The following is an 11,346-nucleotide window of genomic DNA, read 5'->3' as shown; positions in this document are numbered from 1 at the left end:
AAGAAAGAAAAAGAGATGCTCACCATACATGTATGAATTGCAAGCAACATTGAAGGTCCTACATAGCGGTCTGCATGTGGGACTTTGTACCGACTGTACTAATCAAGACATCGGATTCAACAGTTTTTGGCAGCTTGAGGGGGCAGGTATGAAGTATCTCGTAATGTTTCCATTCCGGAAGGCACAACCAAGATGTCCCTTCACACGTAGGCATCGATCGTCCCAAGCACTTGCCAAGATGAATTTCCATTTCTTTCACGTTCACGATCCTTTTTGTAGCATTTGTGTGGAATGAAATTCATCAAGAGAGTAATTGGCTCGCACGTTATCACCTTGTGATATCTCATCAGTATGCCTATTGCTGCCCTCCCTGACGAAACGAAGCGGCTTCTTGGGTCTACTTCCACCATCACTACACCGGTCTCGCTGGTCAAGGAACTATTGGACAATGCGATTGACGCCAAGGCCACAACCATAGAGGTACTCGTGTCACACGATACCATTGACAAGATTGAGGTCAGGGACAATGGCAGTGGCATTCACCCTGACGACTACGACTGTCTTGGCCGACGCGGATATACAAGCAAGCTCAAGACCTTTGATGACCTTCAGCGCTTGGCTGGCACCACTCTTGGATTCCGTGGCGAGGCTCTCGCAGGTGCAAACACTTTGGGCAAGGTCTGTATCATTACCAAGACGCCGTCGGACTCTGTTGCTGCACTTCTTCACATCCGTCCAGGAGACGGAGGCGTCCTCGAGCAAGAGCAAGTTGCCGCACCCATTGGCACAACAGTGCGTGTTTCTCAGCTTTACCATGAACTTCCTGTCCGTCGGCAAATGGCTGTGAAAGAATCCAAAAGGACCATTGAGAAGATCAAGGATTTGCTCGTCTCTTACGTCATGGCAAAGCCACATATCAAGATGATCTTCAAGGTCTACAAGCACGCCAATCTGAGTTGGAGCTATTCACCAAGACGACCCGTAACTCTGAAAGAAGCTGCACTCCAGATCCTCGGCAAAGAAGGAGCATCACGTTGTGCTGAGAAGACTTTCGATGGCGATTCTCCTGCGAGTCTCAAAATCACCGCCTTAGTCTGGCGGCCGGACACAGAAGTTTTACGTCTTCCGAAACACCGTTACTTTTCTGTTGACGGAAGACCCGTTACTGGTACTGCGGGCACGATGCGGAAGCTGCTTCCCATCTATCACAAGTATCTCGAGAGTGCTTTGCCCAGTCCGGATGAGAAGGCACTCAATGTAGGTGATGTCTTCCTTTGCGTCAACCTTGTGAATCCAGGACCATACGACGTCAACATCACCCCATCCAAGGATGAGATTCTATTCGAAGATGAGGAAGCCATTCTCCGATGCTTTGGAAATTTTTGCGAACAGATATACGGCTTGCTGAAAACCGGTGGCAGACACGAAACACCACTACTGCGCCAATCTCAGACCTTGGCCAGCGCAAAAGGGGTAGAGACGGGAACAAATGACTTGGAACCATCCATTTTTTCATCAGGTTGGACTGCAATCAATACTAAAGCCCCCCAAAAGGGACCAGTTCAAACCCCTGTCATCAGTGAAGGCATCGTCTCAGACCAGGCTGTACTCTCTACTAGTATGTCTGACGACCTCGGTGAGCGATTCGCTGCTCCAAATGATATGAGAAAGACTCGTCCGCACAATATAGAGACCAAAAGAAGATCTCCAACTATTAGCAGAGAACAAGAAGGCACAGAGAGAGGACAAAAAGAGGTGGGATTTGGGCGCGGACGCGAATTGGAATCGACTTTGAACGGGACTCCTCTGGATGTCGCCAACAATCAGCAACACTATGCTGCACCTGTCCCCGGGATCATATCTGCCCTACAACTGGCAAATATTGATACGAGAGCCTTCACGACAACGACACCAGAGCCTGAAATAATGTTGCATCGAGGAGCCCCGCCTAGAGACCTTGATGTTCCACCCAGAATGCGCCTGCCATCGAATCGCAGCCTCGAAAGAGACTTGACAGACAATGCTGCGGACATCTTCGCTCCACGTTCTGATCCGAATGAGATCTTGAGCAAGAAGCGCAACACCTCAACGCATCGTCGGGCGCAACCGCCGTGGACTCCACCCTCCTCGGTTCAGAAAAGTCCAGAGCAGTGGCAAGACCGCTACACAGCAACCAATCATACCAAGCGGAACGGTACGAGGCAGAGTACTATTTCTTTTGGTGGATACAAGAATCCAGTACATTCGCATAGCAAACAGAAAGGAGGAAGATGTCGTTCGAAAAATGTAGCTCCAGCCAGAGAAGAAGATCGAAACTCTTTCAATAACGTGGGCCAGGATCCTCCGTCTCAAATTTCGCATGGAGTGTACAAGTCAAGTGGAGGGGACTTGACACAGCTGCGCATGCCTCAAGGTGGCACACATGAAGTGACAATTCGCAACGACCTCACCCCGTTGCACTCCACGGAACTCCCGAGCATCGACGATCTGATTTCGAACAATCCGCCGATCAAGACGTCGCTACAGATGGGAGACCCGAGGGCATATCTACTTCGTCACCAAAAGTCCATGGAGGCGGATGAAGAGAGGGGTCGACCAAGGAAACTCAGAAGAACGAAGAGTTTACTCCTGCCCCTTGAGAACATCGTGGAGAGCGACCAGACCCGACAACTAACGTTGGTAATTCGACTTTCTATTTCCTACATCTCGACTTGTGTGGAACAATTGGGGCAATTTGATCGGTACATTTTCGAAGGTGACATTGAGGAAGCTCTCGATATGGATCTGAGTGAAGCTCGACGAATTGAAAAGAGTTGCGATGGTATCTTGTCGAGCTGGGATGGTGCTGATGGTGATGAGGTCAAGTCCAATCTGAGTTCGGTGCTCAAGGGCAAATCGGTGGATGTTACCAAGTAAGCAAAGGATCGCGGCTTGTACAAGGTCACACGGTGCCTCTACGTTGGCAATTGCTGCAAAGAAAAGAAATTTGCTTATCTTGCCCTAAAATGATGTGGTCTCAACCTTTTCATGATCGCCTCTGTCAGGACATTAAGCTAAGCTAATCATCGGTAGATCGTGTTCTTCCATTTTTGACAATCTACCAGCATAGCGACTGCTGGGAACCAAGTTAAGGCTGAGCTTCACACCAATAATAACCCTATTCCAAAGTATTATCCAATCTAGTTTTCCTTCAAACCGTTCTAACCCCACAGGAAACCAGGGCTCGAGAGGGAAGTTTCCTCGGGGAGATGTTTAGTTCTCGGATCAAGCTTGACCGTGTCACAGAGACTGCTTGCCTGCCTGGGTCTCTTTTCCAGCCTGGCCGCCCTGCTTGCCATTCTCGTAGGCACCACCATTGTTGTACTCGCTGCCTTGGGCTTGGCCGTCGCTCTCTTCGCAGTCTTGGCTGGCAGTCTCCTGGTCGTAGCCGCCAGCGTTCTGGCCGCTCTGGCCAGCCTGGCCCTTGCCAGCCTGACTGGAGCTCTGGCTACTTCCCTTTCCTTTGCCATTCTGGCCGGAGGAGCTCTGACCAGAGGGTGATGATCCCTGGCCAGTCTTCTCAGAGCCGCTCTGACCAGAGGAGGATGACTCCTGGCCAGTCTTATCGGAGCTACTCTGACCAGATGAGGATGATTCCTGGCCGGTCTCCTTTTGGCCATTCTGGCCCGAGGAAGCCTGGCTACCCTTCTCCTGGCCATTCTTGCCGCTTTGTCCGGCGGAGCCTTGAGAACCCTTCTCTTGACCGTTCTGACCAGAGGAGCTCGAGCCGGACTTGTCCTGTCCGCCCTGGCCGCTCTGACCAGAGCCTTGGCTGCCCTTCTCCTGGCCGTTCTTGCCAGCATCCTCGCCTTCTTTGCCTCCATGATTGCCCTTCTCCTGGCCATTCTTGCCAGCATTCTCGCCTTCCTTGCCTCCATGGCTGCCGTGAGGCTGGGCCCAAGGAGGACGACCACTACGGAAGATTGAATGTCAGTATACTTGATTCATGGAACGAGATGATAGGCAAAAAGTGTTTGTTGATATAAGAAAGTAATGATGAGAGTTTGCTCACAATGGCCACTTGAAGTCGTCATCGTCCTCGTCATCATCGTCATCGTCATCATCATCGTCGCTCTCATCGTCACTCTCATCATCGCCATCGTCATCGTCGTCGTCGTCGTCGTCGTCGTCATCTCCGCGCTTGCCAGTGCTGTTGGTATTCTCGTTGGAGCCAACATGGCTTCGGGCAAGCTTAAAGGTACCGTTGACAGTAGCGTTATACTGGCTCAGTGCGGCCACGCCATAGTGCTGGTGGGATTCGTCTTCATGAGCGACGGGAGCAGAGAGGGCCGGGACGGCGAGGAGGGCAAGGCCCAGGACAGAGTGGAATCTCATCTTGAAGAAGAAGAAGAAGAAGAAGGGGGAGAATGGGCAGATTTGAAAAGATGTGAAGTGTTTTGTCGAATTGCAAGGTTGTTTGATCAAGGAAGGGGAAATGGAAAGTCCCAAAGTTGAGGATCTGGTCGATTATTTGTATTCAATTATGCCTACGAGGTCAGTTGGCTTTGTATGGCTGCTTGACCATGTTCTCATATGCTTCTCAAAGGCCAAGGCCTGAGAAAGTTCCGGGTGCTGCCTTACCCCCAAACATGGCCATGCTCACAACCTCATGGCATGTTAGGTTTTGGTGAAATCCGTCCATGCGAACTTGGCATACGAGTAAATCACAAACCTTCAGGCCTATGGTACTTGTGTTGGCCACTCTCGTGTCATGAGTAGCATGCACATAAGTTCGGTCATGGATTCTGACACTTTGGGTCTTGGGGGAATCATATACTTCACCATTCTGGCTTCGTGCATATTTCGAATTCTAATTCGGTAGGATTTGCTGATGCTGGGTCGGTTTTCCAAACTTATATCTCCTCTTTCGAGATCATATCTCGTGATGTATATGCAGATTGGTGCTCATCAAGATATACTGAAGCCGTTCATCTCGTCCCATCCGGCCATTATTAGGTGGTGTTAGAGAGAGTAAGAATGCACTTCGCCCCATCATTCGGAAAATTGAGAGACTGGTGTCTCCATAGTGAAGGCATATTGACGGTGCGTATGGTGCAGTTCATGATGATTAGATCCGGTAATATGATCATTTAGAATTCAGTCTATAAAAGTTATCGTCTCTAGCACAATATGAATGTTGAAACCTTCGTGTGCCGTGAGAAGGAAACGTGTCCACCTCCTGGTACCGTGTAATGGAAGGATCAGAACGGGCCGAACGCAAGCACATCAATCCCCTTAAGCAGACATCCTTGCGTCTTGTCATGCCGGACCGAAGGGAAAAAGTAGCACAGAGACTGAAGCTGATGATTCAGTAACGATGCTTGGAAATACCTTGGTCGGCCACCGCCAGGAAAATTGAGACCAAGCTGAGAGTTGCCGCTTTTTCCAAGCAGAATTGTTGCTCTCTAATTAGTAAGCCTTGTATCATATTTTACTCTGTCATCCAAGATAGTCTATAATATCATATGTTTGCATCCTTTCCGGGAAAATAGCAATAGCGCGGTTAAGAACACAGACTGTGGAATATATGAAGCACTGTAATACAATCAGCCATTGTGTTCTACATGCCCTCTGGACAATGTTAATAATCGTCATGAGTTGTCCAGAAATGGAGTGTATGATTGAGTGTAGCAGCGTCGGCTATTGAAAAACACGAGTATTGGTAAACGAAAGGTACCTTTCCCGTTTTCCCCAAAATTGCACAATACCCGTAGCATGTCATTGGGTGCTGTAATGTGCAGAGATACAAGGATCTCGATGCCGAACTCCAATCCTCTCTCGGGCTCCTCCTGCTCGTATTGTAAGGGAGGATAAGATGTTCGATTGTGTGATTCGCTGGCTCACCCGAACCTGACGCCCCTGCATGTTCGAATCGGGAAATTCCTGGACGGGCAGATTGTTGAGTGCCGAGGAGTTGGCGGTCTGCCCATAATGTTGAGGGAGGCGAAATCGTCCTATTGGGTTATAAGCCTGCACGCAAACGATGCAGGGGATTTCGAAAAGTGAACAGACAAGGTAGAGTGGGAGTGGGTTGTAAATGGCCCGAAGACAAAAGGCACAGGATCGGGTACAGAAATTGGCCACTCGGGCCTCATGCGAGGTAGTTGCATATAGACGTGTAACTATCTACATTGGTACCTCGAGAACGTGAACTATGCATGCATCAATGGTTGATATTGCAGGCCGTCACGACTTTGCATCCATGGCCAACCGAAAGGGTCCCTCCCGTCTTTTATACTGCCTTGGTGGGTCTGCAGCATTGACACGGAATCAAGATGAAGATGCGATGAGGACCAACAGAGGGACCAGAACAGACCCTTTCTTTCTCGGCAGAATCTGGAGTCTTCTCTTGCTCGAGCATCAATGCATTTATTCCAGCATGTCTTTGGTATCTGTTCGTCTTTGCTTATTTCTAGTCTCTCGAATGGACCGCGGGGCAACTCGAACAATAGGAGTAGGGACGTTCTATGGTTCTCGGGGGTAATGTACTTGACATAGCCCCATACCCCTGAAACTCTAGGTCGTCAAACCCCCAATTTTGGGTTTAAACAGACACCGAGAGACGGCGAGCAAAAAGGACCCTCGAAAAAAACCACTTCCCTTCGGATTGACGCTGAGACTTCCGATGACGTCGGTTTTCTTTTCATCACTTCTACTTGTCTCCACTACTTGTGAGAGATGGCAGATTTGGCCCCCACCCTCAACTATGCCAAAGCCGTTCATTGTCCAAGATCATAAACTCGAGTGGATGATTACGAGGAGGGGGGGGGGGGGGGGGGGGGGGAATTCCTACTCTCAAGCTGAAGTGTGACATATCTTTCAATTTGTTTCGTAGCGAATAGCGAATGGATTGCTTTAGACAAAGTACAGGCCGTACATACGCAATATGGTTGTACTAGTATACTAAAGAAGTACTCCGTACATGGGTACAAACTCCAGTGCTCCTAAGGCTTCACCGCCTGCCTAGGATAGAAAGTAAAGCCGGCAATTGAAGCTCTACTTGCCCCTCCAAGATAACTTTTTTTTTCTTTGGGGTATGATGCATTCCGGCCGGAAGCCTTGAGCGTGTTATTCGTAGTCAAGCGCGGGACAAACTTACAAAATTTGGCATTTTTACTGTAGGATACCACGAAAGCTCAGCAAGACAGGCAAGTATCAAAGATGCCGAATTTTACTTCTTGTATCATTCGCTCAATCGCCGATTGCGGATAGCCGATCTAACACCAGACTAGCACCAATTACTCAAACCCACCTGCTATTGCCGACCACTAGCTGGTCACGAATTCTTCCTGACAGGCACCTCTTGCACATTGTCTCATCTCAACCTGAAGAACTCACGCCATCATGACAAAGCCTGTTATTGGTCTCCTCGGTGGAGGGCAGCTGGGCCAGATGCTCTGCCAACAGGCCGGGCCTCTCGGCGTCCAGATTGCCGTACTTGACGCTGAAGGCTGCCCCGCCAAGCAGGCCAACCACAATGACCTGCATGTCACTGGCTCCTTCAAGGACCCGGAAAAGATCCGTGAGTTGGCCTCGCGCTGCGATATGCTCACCATTGAGGTCGAGCACGTCGAGACAAACATTCTCGAGGAGATTGCCACTCAGGGTATCGAGGTTCGCGGTGCCGACGGCAAGACGTACCGGAAAAAGGTCCCCGTCCACCCGTCATGGAAGACCATTCGCCTCATCCAGGACAAGTATGAGCAGAAGGAGTACTTTATCAAGAAGGGCATTCCCGTGGCCCAGCAAATGGCCATTGCGTCCGACTCGGATGAGGCTCGCAAGGCCTCGCTGCAGGAGGCCGCCACCAGATTTGGCCTGCCTTTTATGTTGAAAGGCGCCAAGGGCTCGTACGATGGACGCGGCAACTACAAAGTCCGTAATGCTGCGGACTTTGAGATTGCAGCCAAGGAGATGGGCAACCAGCCCTTGTATGCCGAGAAGTGGGTTCCATTCGACGTAAGTAGAATGACTGCGAGGAAGAAGTCACTGTGCTCGAGAGAATCAAGCAGCGCTGATCGATTTCTAGATGGAACTAGCAGTCATGGTCATGAGGCTCGAGGATGATGACGGCAACTTGATCAAGGTCGTCCCCTACCCCGTCGTGGAGACCATTCACGAAGACTCCATCTGCACCACAGTATACTATCCCCCAAGAAAGGTGGCAGATGAAGTCAAGATCAGAGCCCAAAAGGTAGCATGCGACGTGATTGCAAACCTTTGGGGAAGAGGTGTCTTTGCCGTGGAGATGTTCCTGCTCAAGGATGGCCAGATCATGGTCAACGAGTAAGTCACCACGGAGTGCCAGGTGTTCTCGTGCGGTGATACAGCCAGCTAATATTTTCCAACAGGGTAGCGCCCCGACCTCACAACTCGGGCCATTACACCATTGAGGCGGTACCTCAACTGTCACAATACAAGGCACAAATCTGTGCCCTGTTGAACACGGTACCAAAAGAGTTGACTTTGGCACCGCGGGTGCCTTCTGCTCTCATGGTTAACATACTCGGTGGAGCCAAGCCAGACTCCCATGACAAGTTGGTAGAGCTCACTCAGACCATGGGTAACTCTTCCATGGATGTATACCTGCATCAGTACGGCAAGGAATCAAAGCCGGGCAGGAAGATTGGTCATATTACAGCTACTGGTTTCTCGTCAATCCATAGGCTAGCAGAGCAAGCCAAGCCTCTGATTGACGCTGCAGCTGAAATGCGTGCAGAGCGTGTAGGCGAGCAGTTCTCGGCTGAGTCTTCAAAGGCAAAGGGTGTTCCATTGGTGGCAGTGACCATGGTATGCAATATCTTGGATTCTGTTCAAAGCTTCCTCAAACATTAGACTGACTTCAATTATAGGGCTCCGACTCCGACTTGACCGTCATGCAGGCTGGTCTCAAGATCCTGGACAAGTTCAATATTCCATATGAGGTCCGCATCACCTCAGCCCACCGGACGCCACAGCTCATGTCCGAGTTTGCCGAAGAAGTTTCCAAGGGTGGAGTGCAAGTAATCATCGCTGGTGCTGGTGGCGCTGCTCATCGTAAGTACTGCCATTGACTCAAACTCCACGCTTCCTGTGCGGGTTCGATAGACAGATGGCTAATGAACTACACGTATTATAGTCCCAGGCATGCTCGCTTCGGAGACTCACCTCCCGGTCATTGGTGTCCCAGTCAAGGCATCGGTACTTGATGGAGTCGACTCGCTCTACTCAATCGTGCAAATGCCGCGGGGTGTGCCCTGCTTGACAGTGGGTATCAACAACTCGACCAATGCTGCTCTTGCGGCCATTCGAATCCTTGGCACAAACCTCCCCGAGTATGCCGAGGAAATGAAGGCATATCAAGCAAGCCTCAAGGATGAAGTGTACGCAAAGGACGCTAGGTTATCTGAAATTGGTCACGATGCCTATGTCAAGGAGATGCTAGCGAAGAAATAGTGACTGTCAGTTTGTTCCCAGATTCTTAGAAGATGATAAACACAAAGTCAAAAAGGGTTAGACATGCATGTATTTTTTGGGGGGTCAGCAACTTATAATAGACTTGCAATTCTCAATTGAGGGTTACAGAGGACTTGTTCTCCGTTATCTTTACATGAGCTACCGGCAAGGGTATATTTCGCTGGGTCTGTGTACTTGCATGTTTCAACTTTGGATGATGCAAGGTATCCACGACTGGAACCAATTGAGCTGCCCGTCTGTGACACCGCATTCAGCTCTAGGTTAGTGCCAAAGGAAGGTTTCCTTTTGCCGGGGCTCCGACACCTGCTCATTAACATTTGGCAGAGGAACAACAAAACAATGGGCAACTTCTATTGACTTGGAGTCCATTACTGCCAGTTCTATTACCTTTCAAGTCGCTGCGATAATCACATCTCATCATGACGCCACCCTTGATCACGCTGGAGGAGCATTTCCTGTCCGATAGCGCCGGTGATGATGTTAAAGCTCTCTACTCGGAGCAGGTGGGGAATATCCCTGAGCTGGCAGCAAAGCTTTCGGACCTCGGTCCTATACGATTGCAGTCCATGAATGAGAACAATGTCTCAATTCAAGTTATTTCACATGGCCCTGGACCGCTGCAGGCAGAGCAATGCAAAGCCGCCAACGACCAGCTCGCGGCCGCCGTCAAGGCGCAGCCCGACCGTTTCGCAGGCTTTGCTGTCTTGCCAGTAACAGACCCGGGCGCGTCGGCCAAGGAGCTCACACGGTGCATCAGGGAACTCGGATTCGTTGGCGCCCTCATCGACAATAGGTCCGGCAACACTTACTACGACGGGGCGGAATACGAGCCCCTGTGGGCCGCGGCGCAGGAGCTCGACGTGCCCATCTACCTGCACCCGACGTGGCCGACGGGGGAGCAGCTCGACCTGCTGTACACGGGCAACTTTGCGCGGTCGGCCACGCTGAGCCTGTCGGCGTCGGGCTGGGGTTGGCACTCGGACGTGGCGCTGCACATCTTGCGGCTCTTTGCCGCGGGCGTCTTTGACCGGTTCCCTCGCCTCAAGATCATTGCCGGCCACATGGGGGAGATGCTGCCTTTTATGCTGGACCGCATCGTGCAGCTCTCGCCACGCTGGGGCGCGCGGGACCGGCCCTTTCGCGACGTCTACGCGGCCAACCTCTGGATCACGACGAGCGGCGTCTGGAGCGTGGACCCCATGGCCACCATTCTGCGCAATACCCCGATTGACCACATCTTGTATAGTGTCGACTACCCCTTTGCCAAGAATGAGAATGGCCTCAAGTTCATGAAGGATTTCGAGGCGAGCGGTCTGGTCAGCCCGGAGCAGCTGGATCAGATTGCTTACAAGAATGCTGAACAGCTGCTCGGTGTCAAGGTCACCAAGAGATTTTGAAGAACAAATTGGAGAAAGGGTCTTGTTATTTTTGTTCTTCAAGATTGGCACACTTGTCTAGCAGAATCTCGATTCAGGCATGGAAATGGCGGTGTTGGAAAGAAATACGTACAGAGTAGTACTATTAATAATGGTTACTGCCGCCAAGAAAGGTGTCAGTTGTGGATGGAGCGCGAGAGAGAAGAAAAACAAGTCTATGTGCTGCATTTGTATAATTCGTACAATACTGCGTACCTCCACAATGAATTCTACCATTATGCATTCGACAAGTCTGTTGCATTATCATAAGAAGGCAGGGAAGAGGCTCTTCTCCCTGTTTCCTCGTGGTTTTCTTTTTATTCTATTTGATGACGACGAGGTGAACCAGCCATAAAAAAGCTGAAAGAAAAGCTAGGACCTTGCATCGTGCAGCATTCAGGGTAGCTCCAATTTTTAAATGTTCCTTGATGCTTCT

General features: G+C 50.4%; 4 protein-coding genes across 4 annotated transcripts; 3 read left to right on the top strand and 1 right to left on the bottom strand.

Moving 5' to 3' along the window:
- Positions 1-351: 351 nt before the first annotated feature.
- Positions 352-2,916, top strand: PFICI_00264 (uncharacterized protein; the record flags this gene model as incomplete). The annotated part of the gene is made up of 1 exon (XM_007828845.1): positions 352-2,916. One exon carries the CDS (start codon positions 352-354, stop codon positions 2,914-2,916), a length of 2,565 nt encoding a protein of 854 aa, XP_007827036.1.
- A 363-nt stretch (positions 2,917-3,279) lies between these two features.
- Positions 3,280-4,374, bottom strand: PFICI_00263 (uncharacterized protein; the record flags this gene model as incomplete). The annotated part of the gene is made up of 2 exons (XM_007828844.1): positions 3,280-3,952; positions 4,052-4,374. The coding sequence occupies 2 exons, from the start codon at positions 4,372-4,374 to the stop codon at positions 3,280-3,282; spliced, it is 996 nt and encodes a 331-aa protein (XP_007827035.1).
- Positions 4,375-7,383: 3,009 nt separating this feature from the next.
- PFICI_00262 (uncharacterized protein) lies at positions 7,384-9,474 on the top strand (the record flags this gene model as incomplete). The annotated part of the gene is made up of 5 exons (XM_007828843.1): positions 7,384-7,998; positions 8,069-8,325; positions 8,391-8,829; positions 8,892-9,075; positions 9,158-9,474. The coding sequence occupies 5 exons, from the start codon at positions 7,384-7,386 to the stop codon at positions 9,472-9,474; spliced, it is 1,812 nt and encodes a 603-aa protein (XP_007827034.1).
- Positions 9,475-9,914: 440 nt separating this feature from the next.
- PFICI_00261 (uncharacterized protein) lies at positions 9,915-10,892 on the top strand (the record flags this gene model as incomplete). Its single annotated transcript, XM_007828842.1, has 1 exon — positions 9,915-10,892. The coding sequence occupies one exon, from the start codon at positions 9,915-9,917 to the stop codon at positions 10,890-10,892; it is 978 nt and encodes a 325-aa protein (XP_007827033.1).
- Between the last annotated feature and the right edge of the window lie 454 nt (positions 10,893-11,346).

This window comes from Pestalotiopsis fici (genome assembly GCF_000516985.1).
Source record: "Pestalotiopsis fici W106-1 unplaced genomic scaffold PFICI_Scf_1, whole genome shotgun sequence".
In the NCBI taxonomy this organism is placed as follows: domain Eukaryota; kingdom Fungi; phylum Ascomycota; class Sordariomycetes; order Amphisphaeriales; family Sporocadaceae; genus Pestalotiopsis; species Pestalotiopsis fici.
Note: the sequence above shows the minus strand (reverse complement) of the source record. Positions and strands in the feature narration are given on the sequence as shown.